The sequence below is a fragment of the Anthonomus grandis genome, chromosome 8 (assembly GCF_022605725.1).
Source record: "Anthonomus grandis grandis chromosome 8, icAntGran1.3, whole genome shotgun sequence".
Taxonomy (NCBI): Eukaryota; Metazoa; Arthropoda; class Insecta; order Coleoptera; family Curculionidae; genus Anthonomus; species Anthonomus grandis.
Window position 1 is genome coordinate 8,446,987 of NC_065553.1, and position 18,925 is coordinate 8,465,911.

At 33.8% G+C, this 18,925-nt stretch overlaps 1 protein-coding gene and 2 long non-coding RNA genes across 4 annotated transcripts in view; 2 read left to right on the forward strand and 1 right to left on the reverse strand.

Annotated features, from left to right (window-relative positions):
• Window positions 1-11,070, reverse strand: part of LOC126739237 (uncharacterized) — a 23,804-nt gene extending 12,734 nt beyond the window's left edge. The window contains exon 1 of the long non-coding RNA XR_007661578.1: window positions 10,921-11,070. This is a non-coding gene — a long non-coding RNA (uncharacterized LOC126739237). The remainder of the gene's footprint in view (window positions 1-10,920) is intronic.
• Window positions 1,692-1,991, forward strand: LOC126739238 (uncharacterized). Its single transcript, XR_007661579.1, has 3 exons — window positions 1,692-1,735; window positions 1,800-1,872; window positions 1,929-1,991. It is a non-coding gene; the product is annotated as an uncharacterized LOC126739238 (long non-coding RNA).
• Window positions 9,921-18,925, forward strand: part of LOC126739235 (uncharacterized) — a 20,208-nt gene continuing 11,203 nt past the window's right edge. The window contains exons 1-7 of one of the 2 annotated variants that reach the window (XM_050444810.1): window positions 9,921-10,883; window positions 10,943-11,125; window positions 15,951-16,152; window positions 16,314-16,409; window positions 17,828-18,206; window positions 18,266-18,538; window positions 18,591-18,923. In XM_050444810.1, coding sequence (XP_050300767.1) covers window positions 10,518-10,883; window positions 10,943-11,125; window positions 15,951-16,152; window positions 16,314-16,409; window positions 17,828-18,206; window positions 18,266-18,538; window positions 18,591-18,923 — 1,832 coding nt within the window. In that variant the 5' untranslated portion in view covers window positions 9,921-10,517. The remainder of the gene's footprint in view (window positions 10,884-10,942; window positions 11,126-15,950; window positions 16,153-16,313; window positions 16,410-17,827; window positions 18,207-18,265; window positions 18,539-18,590; window positions 18,924-18,925) is intronic. The other variant, XM_050444811.1, reaches the window with a different exon arrangement.

Consider the following 18,925-nt stretch of genomic DNA (forward strand, 5'->3'; position numbering starts at 1 on the left):
AAAATCGTCCACCTTCTGGTCACGAAAGACAAATCCTTTGCCCCCCCCAATTCCTAAATGCACTCCATGGCTTTACAAGTATTTAACTTTCTCCAAGCACTCTTCAAGCTATACTCTCCAATATACACCTTTAATTTCAGGTAAGGTCTATGAGTGAACTAGATCATTGTTGTACCTTGATGTTTGATAAAATATCTCTAAGTTCTGGACTTCTTTATGAAAATCCTGTTAAAGAATTTCAGGGTTTGAAGCCTTAGGTTTTCTGGATGAAAACTCCAATGAAGCAAATCATGCACTTGTATTCATGATTTCAGGCCTTAATAAAACCTTTAAAATGCCAGTGTCTAATTTTTTCAGACAACTTATAGTTAAGACAGAGGTTTTAAGAAACCCAATAATTAACTGCATTAAATACTTGCAGTTGATTGGGATAAAGGTCTGTATAACTATTTGTGATCAAGGTAGTACTAATATAGCCAGAAAGCAAGCCAACTAATGTCACTTTGTTGTCAATGGCCAATCTATTACTTTAAAATATAATGTTGTTAAACAACTAGTTGAACAATACATATTCCTATGTATGGTGTCTTTTACAGTTTTTATATTTCTTTTATGCAGACTCTATGTCAGTTATATAAATACTATAGTTTATTTATAGTGTTAAGATATATTGCAGTATATTTTGTTTTTAGAAAGTTTTAGGTTTTATATTATATTTTATATTATTAAACTACATTTCGCTTAATATTTTTTCTATGTTTAACTCAAGAGGAACAAGTTTAAATATGATACTATTAGCTTTCCAAATGCAGTTACTATCATATTGACATGTTTGTAGGATATTATAATTGCACACTTAAATGGGTTCCTCATACTCTTTACGTTCTATTTAAAACCTTACTATTTTCAAACATTTTTATTATTGAACTTATTTACTGTTATTTATTTATTGAAGTCTTTGGGATACAAACAGAACTTGTCCACCACTATTATTGTGTCATTACAGTTCGTATTGTATTATAAATTAAAAGTGTTAATTATATATTGTATTAGAATATATTTATTTTTCAGATGATTAAATAATATATTTTTGTTTACATAAAATCATACAGTTGTGTGTCTTTTATTTTTATACCTGTAATTTAAATAAATATTATTACTGATGAAATATTCTTTTTTGCATATGACGTATTTGTGTCAATATTATCGTACTACTACATTTTTTGAAGTAAAAAAGTGTTAATGGTACAAAGGGTTTTTAATAGCTTTGGTTCCAAAAGTTAAATTTACAATTAAATTCTATACATATTTGCCAAATTTAGGAAACTACATCAAATTGCACAATCAACCGGTGTTCTCCTTGGTGAAAATGTATTTTTTAACTTAAAAAAGTTAAAAAAGGAAATGTGTTGGTAAGAACATGTATCAATGACAAACTGTTTTAATCGAATGTGGAGTACACGTAGATTATGGCATTTAGTAATTTTCTCAAGTTACCGCGCTTAAGTGAATTCAAATTTAGCGCTGGATTTAGCGACGCCTTCTTTAAAATCTGATTGGTTAGATGGGTTCCCAATAGTTATGGCTTACAAATATCAAAATTAGTTCGAGTTATTGCACCTTCGTAGAGGGCCAAAATTTCTCCGCGTTAACAAGACAACTCGCATTTCTCCATATTTGTGTTCTGTGCAAATAAGTACGCATTTAAGAGGGAATTTTGGTATTAACTCCTGAAGTAAGTGCCTCTGGAAGAAAGTGGCTTAAATGATAGTTATCAATTAATTCTGTTTACATTTAAGTTAATTGCTGCAAAGCCCAACCAGGAGAAGCCAAGAAGTCTGTCGGACAGGGATAATGCCGATAATGGACTTGGTATTTTGATAATTAATTGTAATGCAAATGTAATTAAGCATGTTGCTAAAACCCAGGTTCCAAAATCGCCTAGTATTCGAATTGAAGACGACAATGACAAGATTAATTAAACCAATTCCAATTGTCATCATTGTCATCATCACTTTCGGCAATTGATGTTCCCCTCGGATGGACGCCATAACCGTCCGATTAGGCATCACGTAGGCTGCCGGAACAAAAGATACGCCCTTGTTCCATGTACCGAGCAACGTCATAGTTAGAAGAGCATAAAACGAATAAAACAAGGACAGAGAACCCCAGGCAGGCATCAGGTTCGATCTGCCGCTAACGCTCTCCACAGGCAAGAGAGTGTTTTACTCGTATTCTCCGTTTCATGTTTTTCGTGTTACATAAATCAGCGGAATTTCAGGCTGTTGGCGTCCGCTGTTGCTTGGCTGGCTTGCCTGCTGCATGACGACAACGTGCGGGTAGAGAGAGGTAAATTCTACTTTCCATGGAAGGTCGAAGCCCACTTGTTCATTTATATACTCCGGTTCAGCGGCGCAGGCTATTTTTTTATGGATTGAAACTGGTATTGAAGGTTTTTATTACCTATTAAATTTGAATGCGACTGTAGAACCGCTTTTGGAAGACTAAAACTGAGACCTGTTTGGAATTACACCTCTTGGTTCAACAACTATTTCCAGGAATATCTTTATTATAGAATAAATATATTCCTTTGTGGGAGATTATCTAATTCAAATGATGGTTCAACGAACAAAAACCAACGAAGTGGCAATGAAAGAAACTGAATTAGCATCAAGATAAACGGTCTTATCAGTTACTATTTGATTTTCCATACATCTATTTGATAATTTCGATATAATAAAATTAATGATTTTAGTTTTAGTATAATTAATTAGTTAAGTTTAATTAATGATTCTGTTCCCAAAGCTGATTTATGAAGAAAGAAATAAATATTCCAAGATTTATATTGTGGTCTACAAATTAATTTGCTAAATTTGGAGACCTGTAATTGGGTAAATTAAACTCCTCTAATGACCTAGATAGATATTGATCTAAATTCGTTGGCTCAAAGCCAACAACGTGTACTCAGTTCAAAGCTAGATTCAGTTCAGCTATTTCTGACATTAATTAATTTTCAAAAATTTATAAGATTTGGAATGTCAGTCATTCGAAACTTAATGGTGTTCAATTAAACTATATATGCTCCAAATTGCAATTAATTGTTTGTTTTTTTTTCGGAAAACTTTAGTATAGAATCAACCAGGTTTCTTGAGCTTTAAACAACTGATTTGCTAGCCAAGAACTATTTTAGGGATTTGCAACTGGCTTCTTAGTTAATTTCCAGTAGGTACATTATGTCTGCTAGACAGCACTCATCCTCCAATGGATATCCCGTATCTGTCCAAACTATTTCCAAATGTCCATTGATTAAAAATGGGCATCCTATGGATAATAATTAAGAGCCTTCAGAATAACTTTATCCAATAGAATTCCAGTGACGTTCCGAAAGACGCTTTTATTAAAAAGCTAAAGTTATAATTATGTTACTTGAATCCAGTGGATAGATTTTCTTGAGAAGCCATATCACCAAACACTCTGCTCGAAAAATTTGCCTTAAATTTACAGGAAATTTCATCCCTATAAACCAACAATTCTCGAGGAACTCAATGAGGAGGATGCAGATAGAAGAATTGAATTTTGTGAACAATTTATGGAATTAATGCAGAATAATAATCTTATTACAGAAAACATTCTCTTTTCCGATGAGTCGACATTTATGCTAAACGGAGAAGTAAATCGTCAAAATTGCCGTTATTGGGCACAAGAACACTCAACATCCAGAAAAAGTAAATGTTTGCTCAGGAATTCTAGGTGAGCAAGTTATAGGTCCAATTTTTTTCGAAGAAAATTTAAATGGAGCAATGTACTTACAGTTTTTACAAGAAGAACTAATTCGGTTCCAAATCTAGCTGTTCTATTCCCTGATACAATAGAAGCTGATATGCCAAATAGAAACATCTGATTTCAGCAAGATGATGCGCCTCCCCATTTTGCAAGACCTGTTCGAAACTATCTGGGTACTATTTTTCCAGGCAGATAGATTGGCAGGAGAGGACCTATTGAATCCAACCAAGATCGTCCGATTTGACTCCGCTGGTTTTTTTCCTATGGGGATATTTGAAATCCAAAGTTTATGTGACCAAGCCGGCAAATATTGAGGAGTTGAAAACTAGAATAAGGCAAGAGTGTCGAAACATTTCTCCAGAATGCATAAGAACGTTTAAAATGAACTTGTAGTACGTTTAGGGCATTGCCGAATAATAAATGGTTTACATTTTGATAACTTATTAAAAAAAAAAAAATAAAAGAATCCCCTTTAAGTTTATGAGGTGTCACTTTTATTTTTATAGATACATAAGATCTAGTAGAATGATAAAACTCTCTGGTCGAAAAAATTTGCCTTAATTTACAGGACGTATGATAGATTTATGATTTTCTTAATCCCATGGTTTAAGACAAAAAGAGAATCCGTTGAACAAATAAAAATTGGGCTGATATTCTTAAAAGTCCATAACGCGTTATTGACCGTCTTTATTAGCGAGAATTGGCCAATCGGCGATCATCATCATTACATCGACGAGTCGAGTAGAGCTGTTTGTGACGTGACTCTGTCGGCTTCATAGTTTCATTTAGATTTTAGAATGTTTATGATTATACGTTATTATCAGATGCCGAGTATGAAGTATTCTTGAAATGTGTCAATGTGAATAGCTATATGATCCTATATTAATTAGTTTGTAAAGAATGAAATGTTAACATTACATAGGAACCAGGAAGGAAACCATTTACAAAAAGTTAACCCACTATTTTAAACTTTAAATATGGAAAATTTAATAGAAACCTTTTCGCTGCTATCTTCGGCCACTTCCATTGATTCTACATAATCCGTATCAACTTTAGGTAAGCTAGTTGTAGGAATTTTTGCTTCCATTGCAATTTTTTTTTGCGTCTGTAATAAGTTGCAGAATATTTAAACTCTTTATATCTCATCATTTTTTAAAGCAAAACGAAAATAATAAATCCTAATAATTCCAAGCAGAAAATGTAACTAAGTACTAAGTAGGTTATGTTGAATTGAATATTTTTTCTTCCTTTTATTCTCTCTACCTTTGTTTTTCATCTTCTTCCTAAAACTCTTAACATGTCAAAAAGCTCCCTCCACAGCGAAAAAGGCTTAACACAGACGATCAGGTAATGTAATACCCATTCGCTAACGATGAGGTAACGTTGTTCTTACTGGGTTTTTAATTCGAAAAATTCTACACGTCCGCACGTCATTGTTTTAAGTGTAAATTACTACTGCTATCATCTATAGTAAAAAAATACGTTGTTAAAGTAGCAGTTTTACAACAGTTGTGATACAGGTGCAGTACGTCGAAGTTTGGTCGAAAATAAACGTCGTTGCAAAACCAACTAAATTTTCCACTGAAAACAACATTGCAACTAGTGAAAATACGAGTAATCTCAACTTAGGTAACTGCAAATTGTTACTTGCGTATGTTCTTCCTTTGAGCCAATTTTTATATGACGTATTTTCAGATCGGTGGGTTAGGAGAAGAGATCCAATGAAATGGCCAGCGAGATCACCAGATCTAACACCTTTCCACTTTTTTCTCTCAGGTCACTTAAAAACTGTTGTGTTCAAAACGCAACCAGCTTCACTGGATGATCTTCGGCAACGGATTACAGAATGAGCATCTACTCCAAGAGAAGTGTTTCAAAATGTGAGAAATTATTTTGAAAATAGAATATACTTTTGTTTAATAAAATAACACTTTCAAAAAACATAGTTTATTTTATTTAACTATGACCCTGTATAAAATTTAGGAAAAATTTTTCCAAAAGACCTTTAATTTAAAGTTCCATAATCGCATCAAGCAAGGTGCATCGGGTGCAAGGGATGAGTCATCTAATATCTATCCTATAACCAAAATACGGTGGTTATACTTTCCCCTACCTGTATAACATTTGTACTGAACTACGCTTTTCTAACTTTTTTAGTTTCCGAGATATTCGCATTGAAAGTTTTCAAATGGATACCCTTTAAATTTCTTTACATTTACAAATTGAGCGTCTAGTTTCAAAACCCGACAACTCCATTCTTGATTAATTTTCGGTTTTTAAGATTCATGAATTTACTGTCTTTGTCCTCTAGTACAATCTAGTACAATATGTAAATAAATAAATAAATTAGGTCTTTATTTTATACTCGGCGAAGGGCAGCAAATGCTGTTAACCGAGTACACATAAAATTACAATATTATTATAAAATTATAATAACTACTTTTAAAAAAGCAAATAAAACATGCAGAAAATATTTAACTAACTTAATATACAAAAAAAACAAACAAAAATTTAGACTTAAAAAAAGAAAAAAAAAACCTACCTAGCGCATGACCGACTTTACTTAACAATACAATTACTTAAAAAAAAATAAATGATATTCTACAATAATAGCAATATAAATAAAATAAAAGTAGAAGAACTTTCCAAAAACAAATAAATTGATGAAATAAAATTAAAATTATTCCTAAGTTAAACAGAGACATTAAGTATTTACTCTATTCTATTATTGACTTTCAACCAATACTGTTTTTAATCTATTTTTGAAGCTTTGACAAGACTTATTAACATAGTCACTAATATTATTATTTATTAGCTTTGATGCACAGAAAGAAAATGACCTTTGAAAAATTGCAGTGCTGTGACGAGGTATATCAAATTTTAAAACCGTGCGTGTTGTTCGGTTATATCTAGAGATTCCTGTTTTAAGTTTATTACGTAACTAGGCTGGATAATTGTTTTTTAAAAGTTTAAACAAGAAACAACAATAATGAAGTTTTTCTCTATTTTGCACATTGGGCCAGTTTAATTCTTTCAGCTTACAAGTTACGTGATCCCGTCTTCTTAACCCATAAACAAAGCGAATGCAAGAATTTTGTATTTTTTGCAGTTTGTACCTACTGGAAACATCAAGACATAGTCCATATTATACAAAATTAGAATAATTACAATGCGATAAGACGAGAGCTTCACAAAGTTGCCTCCTTAGAGTATAACACTTACGAGAGCCTTACTTTTGTACAAGTTTCTCAGAGACATATATGCTCTTTGAACTACTTTAGATACCTGCGTTTTAAATTTTGAATGTGTGTCAAAAACAATACCTACCAAGTTTTTATGTTCTTTTAAATTCGAAATGTTTTCACCATCTATCATGAGATCACAGTTCATACGACACCATGATGCTAAGGGGCCGATATAGATGACAGCCGATTTTTTAGGATTTAATTTTAAACCATTTTGTTTTGAATAATTATGTACTGCATCCAAGCACCGACCCAATGATTTCATGGATTCAAAAACATTATCTTTGGTAAACTGTATATAAATTTGTGTATCGTCACAGTATTGAGCAATACGACAGTTTCGAATTTTATTTTTTAGGCCATTTATATAAAGTATAAAAAGTAAAGGGCCTAGAATGGATCCTTGGGGAACACCTCTTGTTAAATCGGTTGGCGCAGAGAATGAGTTACCCACCCTTGTTATCTGTGATCTATTCGCCAGGTAATTACTGAAAAAACGCACAGCTTTCGGTAAGAAACCATAAGAAAAGAGCTTCGCCAAAAGCAAATTATGGTGAAGAGTGTCGAAGGCCTTGCTGAAATCTAACAAAACTAAAGCTGTTCTCTCGCCCTTATCGTAAGCGTCAATAATATCGTCCAAGACCCCAAGAAGAGCTGAGGCAGTACTAAAACCACGACGAAATCCTGACTGCGATTCCGAGAGCAAATTATTTTTATCAATGTATTCAATCACCTGCTTCTATATAATCTTCTCAAAAATCTTGGACAATACAAATGTATACAGGGTGTTTCTTAACCTATACGCATAAACTTGGGGAAATTATTGCTGACGGCAAATAATGACTAATAGTGAAAAAAAAATTAGTAAAATAGTTTTAGTTACGAAGATAAACGACTTATTAATTAAAATTAAAAAAAAAAACGTAAATTCTCCAAAATAAAAATTATTTAACTATTATAGTAACTGTTCGAAGTTATTTCCATGACTTTCAATACATAATTGAGCACGCCGAATCCAAGAGTTGCAGACAGCAGCTAACCCAGGTTGTAGTCGAATTTCCTCGGCGGCAGCAAATATCCGATTTCTTAATTCTTGTTCATTGTCAACTTCGGTTACATACACCAGAGATTTTAGGTGGCCCCAAAAATAAAAGTCAAGCGGATTAAGGTCGGGTGATCGAGGAGGCCATCCAATTGGACCACCTCGGCCTATCCATCGTTCGGGGCACATTCGATCCAAATGCCGTCGCACTGGTCGCGCAAAATGTGGTGGAGCACCATCGTGAAGAAACCACAAATTCTGCCTAATGTGAAGAGGGACTTCTTCAAGGAGTACCGGCAAATTTTGTCGCAAGAATTGTAAATAAAGAGCACCAGTTAGACGATTATCCAAAATGAAAGGGCCAATAAGTATTCCGTTTACAATTCCAGCTCACACATTTACTGAAAATCGTTGTTGAAAGTTTGTTCGCCGAGTGGCATGCGGATTTTCAACTGGCCAAAAATGCGTTTTGCGAAAATTGTGAATACCAGCATTGAAGCTTTGAAAATTGCTTCATCCGTAGCTAAAATGTTCCTGGTAAAGTTTGGGTTTAACTACTGCTGATGTAACAAACACTCGCAAAAGTTTACTCGAGGCGCTAGATCCCTTGGAAGTAAAGCTTGTACCCTTTGGACGTGAAATGGATACAGTAATTCATGCCTTAAAATTCGCCAAACTGTGACTGGTAATAATCCAAATTGCGTTGCAATTGTGCTAGTGCTTATATCAGGATGCTCTTCGATGATATCTAAAATCAAATTCTCCAGATTTAAAATGCGCTTAGGTCTAATGGCTCCACCATGTTGCTCTGGCCTCGGCCGCACATTTCCAGTTTCTCTACCCCGCTGAACCACACGCAAAAAAGCTTCACGCGACGGATGATACCTATGAGGAAACCTTTGTGCATAAAGATTAGCTGCAGCCACACTGTTTTGTCTTGATTCCCCGTATGCCAGTAACATGTCCATTAGTTCCTCATTTGAAAAATTATGCGGCATAATTTTAATAAAAAACGAAATACGACCACAACTGTATCAACTGATAGCAAAGTAGGTACTACTAAACATAATAAACATCATCCGGACTTGTTTACTTCTTAATTTTAAAACAAAATTCCACCTGATAAAGTTATTACATTTTTGTGAAAAAAAAAGAATCATCTCAGAAACTAAAAATATTTTACTTAAATTTTTTTTCACTATTAGTCATTATTTATCATTAGCAATAATTTTCCAAGTTCATGCGTATAGGTTAAGAAACACCCTGTATGTATAGTCAAAGCCCTCCAAATACGATCTAAAATTGTAACATCCTGACATTTGCATCATCCGATGGACATCCATTGGATTTTTTGAAGAAATTAATGGACTTCCGTTGGACCTTTATATTTCCAAAAAGAGGAAACCTTTGGAGATCCAAAGGACACATTTGCATTGTCCGGGTTTCTTATTTGCTTATATGCTTCCCAGTCCGCGAGTATGATATTAGGCAGCTCATCAACGGGGGGTGCTTGGTACTTCTAAAATGAGGAACAGGTACCCCCAGGTGCCCTCTCAGAGCGATCAATCGAGCGCCATCAGCACAATAATCTTCAATTTAAATAAACCAAAGTCCAAAGCACCTTGATCCATCCTTAATTATTCTAAATAAGTACATCCAGGATGACGGAAACAAAAGGGAACGGCCGATAATGTATGTGGCGCGTCATTTGGCAAACGAACAGAACAACAAACGACGTCGCCATCGCCAGCCGACCCAAGAGAGAATCAAGTAGGCGCTTATCAAAAAAGGTCACCCGCCTCGATCCGATCCGATCCTCACTTGTTTTCAATTCTAGCTAGCAACGTCATGGCGTGCTACGAATGCCGATCGATAGCTCAGTGAGCTTCGCAGACCAAAGCGATTTATTCGGTCGTTTCTATGTAGTCACAGTTCGGTCGCAGTTCGCCCTCCTACCGTCAGCAGCTTCGAGAGCTCAGACCTCCTTTCCAACAACGTTGTTTGCTCGTATTCATGCGCATGGAACACCGTGTATTGATCAATCTTCTCAGTTCAACTCAGTTGTAGGCTTCCAGTTTGGGTGATGGTACTACTACTCCGCGGACCATAGACACTTTTTTAAGACTCGCCAGTTTTATGGTTTCGATTGATCTAAAATTCAATACGTTTGTAGTGTTTTGTTTATTACTCGCGTTGATCGTCGGTTTTGATCAGTTTTACCTGAATTAAAACGGTTTAAATAGTTTTACGAAGGCGCCTTGCTCTGTCGGGCGGAATCGGGGCCACGGCGGCGAACGGATACACAAAACAAAGATGGCGGACTGGATCGGTCTGTGAGAAGTTCTCTGACGTATAGGTGCCGGTTAAATACGATTTTTACGATTGGTTTGACTTTGAAAATTCCTAATTCGTATTAAACTGACCTCGGATAAGTGCGGGATTAACATATGATGGATGAAACGGTCGATACTAGCCCGGTTTCGGAGAAAACCGGTGAAAACGACATGCTAATTAACGGGGTTGAGCGGGAAATGGAAGAAAATTATAATGAACATGAAGGGGAGGAAAATCCTGAGGAAAGTCATGCTGAACATGAGGAGAATCATGTTGATCAGGATGAAAATAATGGAGTCGAAAGTGACCCAGAGGGGGAAGATATGGAGGAGATGGAAATTACCACGGATTTGCCGGATATTGAAGTGGAGGCTTGCCGGCTGTGCGACGATGTCAGTGAAAAGATGTTTAATATTTTTGAGGACAATCCTGAAGGGTATCAGCTTATTGGGCTTATTAAGGAAAACTTGCCTATAGTGGTTAGTCATTATTTAAATTAAATTAGTCCTGATTTACCTGTTTAATCACCATTTTTTAGTTATACAAGACTGATCCTCTGTCCAAACAAGTATGTGAAAAATGTGTTCTTAACCTGCAAATTATCAGCAGTTTAAAGAAACGGAGCCGGCAAACTCAGGAAAAATATGTAGATAAACTAAAATCTGAATGTGACACTAATGACAAAAACGTTCTGCTTTTCCTTGGATGCACAGGAAGTAAGGTGAGTATCTTTTGTTTTTTTTTTGACAAATTTTATTGCAAAGTAATCATTGGTTTCTTAAAAGACAGATGATATGTTGTAAATCTTTTTTTGTTTATTTATATATTCATTGTTTTTTTTTTTTGGTGATGGAATTTAAAGACTTACTTAAAGAATAAAAAAAATATTTTTAAGGCTTATTGGTTAGGTATTAATAATAATAATAGTTTCCCAATTTCAGTTACATAATTTTTGTAGATATAAAAAAAGAAAAGAGTATAAATAGATAATAAAATATTTTGAACTATTGTACTATGATAAAGGCATTTGACAAAGTGACTTATGGAATATTCTGAAAGGTGTTCAAAAAAAGGCAATATCTTTATAGTGGTTATTGGCTAATCTACACAGTCTAGTTTATTTATTTATTAATGGTATCCACCAATTTTACAAAAAAAAAAAATACAAAACATACTAATATTAATACCTACAACTTAAGCTAGATAATAGTAAGACATAAATCAATGTTACAAATCAATTTAAAGAAACCTGTTAAAGTCACTAATTAATTCGAGAGAACTCCTAAAACTGCTAAAAGAAACATGCAAGTCAACACTATACCTATCGAAAGAACATTGCATTCTAGTTATAGGATTGTGCTGTCCATAAGAACTACTATCAAAATCTACATAGAAGAGTTTTTTCAGTCTAGTCAATTTTTGCACCCGAAAATTCAGCCTATTTGAAAGACAATCACAATCAGTCATGCCAGATGTTAATTAAAAAGTAAAAAAACAAGTCTAAATTATTAGATACTCCTTAACTCAAGTGGGTCCAAAGAGAGAACTGACATGACCGACTTGTAATCAGTATGACCATTAGCTAATGGAACCTTAAGTTTAAAAGAATAATTTCTTAAGATTAAGGTAAAATGAAAATCCTTCAGTCTGCCTATAGCTTAAAATTCCCTACATGTTTCAGACACAGTGGTGTCCATCATCAGGGGGTAAAAGGTTTAAAATTGGTAACAGGCACATGCCTCAGGGTTTGATTACATATCAAAAACCCTCTATTTAATACTATTGTTTTCAATTTTTAAGAAAATTAAATTTTTAAGAATGTCGGGAATTTTAAGCTAACTAAATGTTTAATAAATAAGCGGAGGAAGACTGAAGGATTTTCATTTTACCTTGACCTATGACTACATTGCAAGTATGGACTATTTCTTCACAATTTCTTAAGTTAAGAATTTATTTTGGGCTTTTCTATATTTTCAATATGCAATTCATAAAATGGAGACCATACGGAACTAGCATACTACAAACTAGAACAGACTAACAAATAGTACAGAACTTTATAGACAGAGCTATAAATCCTAGATTTCTATACACTTTCTAACTTTTCAGCATGAAACACAAATGTCAACTTAGAATCGAAAATTACTCCGAGATCCCTAACTTCCGCTACCCTTTTTAAAATAGTGAAACCTATACTATAATCACCACTATTGATTATTTCTGCAGTGATTTGGACGGTGTTACCTGTTCAGTGCACTCAGTGGGTATATCGGATCACGAGGGGGTGTATGTCCAATTCCCTGGTGACTTTAAAAACAAATTGGCCGCCGCACGGAGAGTATTTAGTGGGAACAATTTGAATTTCTTTTCTGAATCCATTTCGTCTGTTAACTGGAATACAATTCAGGCGGCTCCACAACCATTTTCTTCCTTTTATTATGCATTACGTGATAAAATAAATATCTGCTTTCCCTTGGTTAGACTTAAATCCAAGAGACGAAAACCGTGGATCACCGCGGGACTAAAAACATCTGCCTAAAATTTCGCAATCTATTGACAATCAATTCATCAGGTCTTATTTTCAGGATTATCGGAAAATTTATAGGCGTCTGATAAAAGTCAGAAAGGAACTGTATTACAATGAGCGCTTAGACTCGTCCGGTAACAAACAGAAGGAAAGCTGGTTAATCATTAACGAATGTAGGCAGTCTTCTCGTCGGCGGTTGGTTGAATCGGACTTGGGGCCCGATGATTTCAATGATTATTTTTCTAATATTGCTGAGAAGTTACTGGAAGCAGTTCCCAGTGACGGCGATCCATTGCAGTATCTTAATCGGAATGCTATCAACGAATCATTGTTTTTCCACCCTGTAGATGCCACCGACGTCCTTGAAACAATTAAGTGTTTGAAGAATCATAGGTCTTCGGGTTCCGATGGTATCTCTTCACGTCTGCTGTCACTTCTGCGCTGCGAGCGCTTTAGGTGCTTTGGTTTGGGCAATCAATCAGTCATTTCTTCAGGGCGAGTTCCCATCCTGTTTAAAGGAAGCTATGATTATCCCTCTTCATAAAAGTGGTAGCTTGGACTGACCCTCTAACTTCAGATTCTTGGAGAGTGTGTGTCTATCTATGAACTCCAGGGAGCAGCGGTGTTCTGTGATCTGTCCAAGGCCTTCGATTGTGTGGATCGTGGAATACTGCTGTCAAATCTTGATTTTTACGGATTTAGGGGAGTGGCTTTGGGGTGGTTGAAGTCATACCTGTCTGGTCGCACCCAGAGGGTGGTTGCATCTGGATTTTCGTCAGGGATAGCACACCTTAAATGTGGTGTACCTCAAGGGTTAATGTTAGGTCCTATTTTATTTTTATTATACGTTAATGACTTGAGCTCTCTATCACTGCATGGACTAGTGGTTCAGTTTGGTGTTGATACTACAATTCTGTGGCATAACAAAGATCAAAAAGTTGTCAGATCTCTCATAGTAGGGGACCTTCACAAAATTAAAGAGTGGTGTATCTGCATCAGCTTGTAAGTACGTAAGTCCAGCATCCTGCACCAGTCATAATACTCGTCAAGTAAACAACTTATCTCTTCCAATCCCCACCGCCTCACTTATGAGAAACTCTCTTATATTTATTAGTCGTAAAATATTTAATCATGTTCCTTTTTCGATTAGGACTGTTACAGACCCTAAAAAGTTTAGGAGAGGACTAAAGAAATTAATGTTACCAAAAGCTTACTACAGCATTAAAGAGTATTTTAATGACTCATTTTAATATTTAAAATTAATTATATATCTGTTGATCAAATTTTTTTTTATTATTCTTGTTTTATGTTGGTTCTTGCCTTTTCTTTTCTTCTTTTTTGGTTTTTTCTTTGATTATATAAAATATGCTTCTATGTACAATCAAAATCGATTCTGTATTCTGTTTTTTATCCTGTATCCTGTATAACCAAATAAATACTAGTATTATAAATTCTAGGATTAGGAAGCTTTTAGCACAAGCTTGTAAACTTATAAAAAGCAAATAAAGTATATTTTGACTTGACTTTGAAACAATGTAAGATTGCGAATTCTTCCAAAAGTTATTGAATAACACTTCGAAACATTCAAATCTAAACCATTAAGGTTGCATCATTCATAGAGATTATGCAAGCCATCCTGTAACAATTGACATTGAACATTAGAATCATAGACAAAAACAATTTTAAAATGATCAGCAAATAAAAAAAAATTCACAATTTCTTACAAATAATGCTATATCAGTAACAAAGATTGTAAAAAGCAGCGGACCCACATGTCACCCCTGAGGAATGCCAGATGGCACAGAAAAGCTGCTTGATAAGAAGTTATTAAGCCCTGTACATTGCCATCAATCCAGTAGATAGTCTCTTAGCCAACAAATAACATTTGATCCAAAACTCAAAGCTTGGAGCTTTGCCAGTAGAACTGCATGATTAACTCTGTCGAACGCCTTTGAAAAATCCGTATAAACAGCGTCAACTTGTGAACCCTTACCAAAAGCATTAAACAATAATCTTCATAACATGTTAAGTTAGTAACAGTGGAACGAAAAAAATAAAAAAGGAAATAGTTCATTGACTATTCATACTATAATTTGTTCTGTTATATTTAACCGAGAACAATTTTGGATCACAAGTAAGCCTTTGAGAGACATTAAGAGTGATGATATCTAACAATTTTGAACAATTCAATACATTAACAATTTTATATAAAATGGACAAAATCAAGTATTACACTATGATCTATCAAAAAATTTAGATTTAAGAGATTTCTCATATACCTAATTGTATTCAATGTCTTCTATAGATATGCCAAGTTTAAAAGCAAAAAGTCTGAATTTTCTTTGAATATTGTGGTGATCAAACTGGACTAGCATATTCTAATATAGATCACACATAGGAGCAATAATTAAAGGGCTCTAAAACATTGAATGTCATTAAAATCCTTTAAAGTTCTTTTAATAAAACCCAATAGCCTCATAGCTTTACTCTTAATATAATTTCTATGGTACCTAATCAAGTTTAAGACCACTATCAAAATACATACCCAGATTTTTAATTTCAATAATTTAATTTTTTTTGTTTATACTTTAATTTCTCTATCCAAGATATTATTAATGCAATAGTAAAAAAAAAAAAATTATATTTCTTTTTCGAAACTGTCAAAATTTTGCATTTTTCTACATTTAAGCTCAATCTATTCAGAAATTATATCTAAATCATGTGATCAAATTCATTAACATAAGTTTTAAATCATCTGCATAGAGAAGACTTTTACAGTATTCAATTTTTTTTCTCAGTTCATCAATAAATAAATCAAACATTAAAGTAGCTAGATGACCCCTCTGTGGAACACCAGAGTCGATCGAAATTTCTTTTGAAAAGGTGTTTTTTATCTTTAGAATTTGTGTTCTGTTGCTGAGTACTGAATGACAGCAATATTGAAAAAAAAAATCGAAAGATGTTGATTTCAACTCTTGGAAAGACAGTTTTCTCTATCATATTGAAATTTAAATGTTTGCAGCTAGTGGACAATGGAGATGATGAAGAGGAAGAGGAAGAAGAACTTAAAGACCAAGCTACTTCCACTGAAGACTTGACAATCTTATGTGCAAACTGTAAAACTTCAATACTGGATGCCAGTACTGTTAATGGAGAACTGGAACTTTCTAGTAATTTACATGAAATAATCAAAGATTCACTTAGGAGAAATAGAGTTATAACAGGTAAGAAAAATATTAAAAGATACCTATAAATATGCAAAAAGTTTGATTTGTCAGTTTTTATATTATGTTGACATTAAGCTATAAATTGTTTAGACGACTTCTAACATGTGCATTACTACTTTCCTCTAAAATTTTGAGTCCACACTAACTATTGGTTTCAGGTGAAAATGAAAAAGTTTTAAGGCAAAGAAAGGTTCAACCTTTATATAATGATGATTCATTATGTAGCAGTCTGACAGATACCCCTGCTCCAGGAGGTAACTCATGCTTTAATAGTCCAAGCTTGTTGTATTAATTACTTATTTAGTAATATTATATTTTTTATTTTGGAATGCTTTTACTCCTATGATTTGTAGAAAAGCTCTATAATTCTTTATTCACGAATTAAATGAAAATGCCAAACGTTATTTGTTTTCATATTTTGTATTCCATTTTGATGTTAACCGGTTTGCATGTATGTGATACTTTTTCCATATTTAGGCATGATAGGCATATTCTTAGAAGTTTTGATAGAAATGCCAAACATAAACCTAAAATTATTGGGAATATTTAAATATAAAATAAGCCAGAAACCTCAAATAAATACATACTAATATTCTTTTTTTTTCTTAGACAAACTTGGAATTATATTCACCAACTATTAGAGTGGAAATTCTGAAAATAGTTAAAGAATATTACATTATACAAAAGCCATAAAATAATTGATATTCTTTCTCACTTTTTAATCGCTCCTTCAACTGACACATATAAAATCAATTTATGTGTTACTTGAAGCATTTTTTTTTAAACTGCGCTATATAGTGTGTAACATATGCAATGACTTTAGTTTGCAGAGGTGATTCCTTGTAATTTTTTAAGTCAAAAAGTTCATATAAACGTATATCGAAAGATGCTTCATTTTCGAGATACAGGGTGTTACATTTTATTAATATGTGAACAACGGTTTTTTAATGTTTAATTGCTTAGTTTAATACAAATATCAAACGCAGAAAAAATGGTGGCGTACACACAAAACAAATAAATTTTAATCAGCTAACCATTTGCTACGCTATTGCAATTATTATTTAAAATTTAAACACCAAAAGTGGCATCCTATTAATTAGTTTATTGAAAGTTTTTTCAGTTTTTAAATGGTTATTTTGAAGCATTTTAGTTTTTTTATGGAGGTCAGAAACGTGCTGAAATATGAATGAAATTATATAAAAACAAAGAACAAGACACGCAAAAAGATCTTGATTCAAAATAATCATTTTATTACTCTCAAAGAGACCATCGTGTATCGTTATATTGACTAGTAGTAGTTGGTGCAAACGTATTTTATTTTAATTTTTTTATTTAGGTTTTTGTATTTCGATAGGTCTGATGATGCCCTAATGCGGCGAAACGCGTAACCTTTAATAGACGCTGATTTATGAGACTTGGACTTTGAGTTTACTTTTTTCCCTCCTTTGGTCAAAAAGATCTTGGGCTAAATGTGAGAATGCCTAGAGATGACTTATAAAAATAATTAATAAACTGTAAAAATTTCAACAAATTCGGTAAACGCGTTTTTTAGAAATTAATAAAAAATCAAAAATTACAAGGAATCATCTCTTAAAATAAAAGTCATCACTTATGTTACACCCTGTATAATTATGTTAGTCGAATCGTAATAACGATCGTATTCTTTTAACAGTTGACGATCTTTCTCCATCCGAAGGCGGCCCAAGCGATATAGAGTCTGAAGATAGCGAAGAGCGTCCAGCAAAACGTAGAAAAATCGACGAATCTTCCCGAGAAATTCAAGACGAAATTAACAGGGCTCTAGCAAAGAAAAATGACATGAACGGAGTAACTGACGAAGATAGTCTCGATAAAGAAGACGAAAGTTCAGAGAAAAACGATAGCGAGGAAGAATCTAAAAGGGAAGAGTACGAAAGAGCTAAGAAAGAACAAGAGGAGCAGTTAAAAAGGGAAAAGGAGGAACAAGAGACAAAAGACAAAGAAGAGATGGAGAGGATCGAACAGATTAAAGTTATTTGTGAGGAAATATTCAAAGAAGAACCTGACTTTACGTAAGTTGTCTGCTAACTTATTGTCATTTTATAAAATCTATTTTAAATTATTGTTACAGATTTGAACCTTTAACACTTCTTGAAGCAGCTCTAAATACCATAAACGCCCAAAATGTTCCAGATTTTCAACCCCAGCATTTTAAAACACAATCTACCGTATGCTTCTGTAAAATGTGCGGGGAGGAGTTTAAAAATGCTAAGCTATTGGCACTTCACGAACCCACACACATGGATGTGGACATGGAAGAAAAAATTGATAACCCTCAACAATGGCCCAAAAATCATCAGTTTGCTAAAATTAGAAATAAGTGGTTGACTCGATTTGATGAAACGTAAGTTCAAAATACTTTTTACAACATTTTTTCTCATTATAAACTATTACAGCTTCGATGAGTATGATGATATTGACGTTGAAGACAAGGAGGATGAACTGTTGGTAGAAGATACTGAAAAAACTATGGCAATGTCCAAAAAAGACGAAGTAGTACTCGTTGATATGAAACCAATGGTGAACGGTGTATACCTGGGAGATTATACCAAAGAAGAGCGCAAGGCGTTCTATCAATGTATGAGAATTGGCGGACAAACGAAAAGATTTTGTCCACTTTGTAGATATTGCTTTAAGGACAACTGGGCCATCGAAAGTCACTATTTTTCATTTGCTTGCTACTATACTTGCAGACATTGTGGTATGAGGTTTAATAAGCAAAGACACAGGT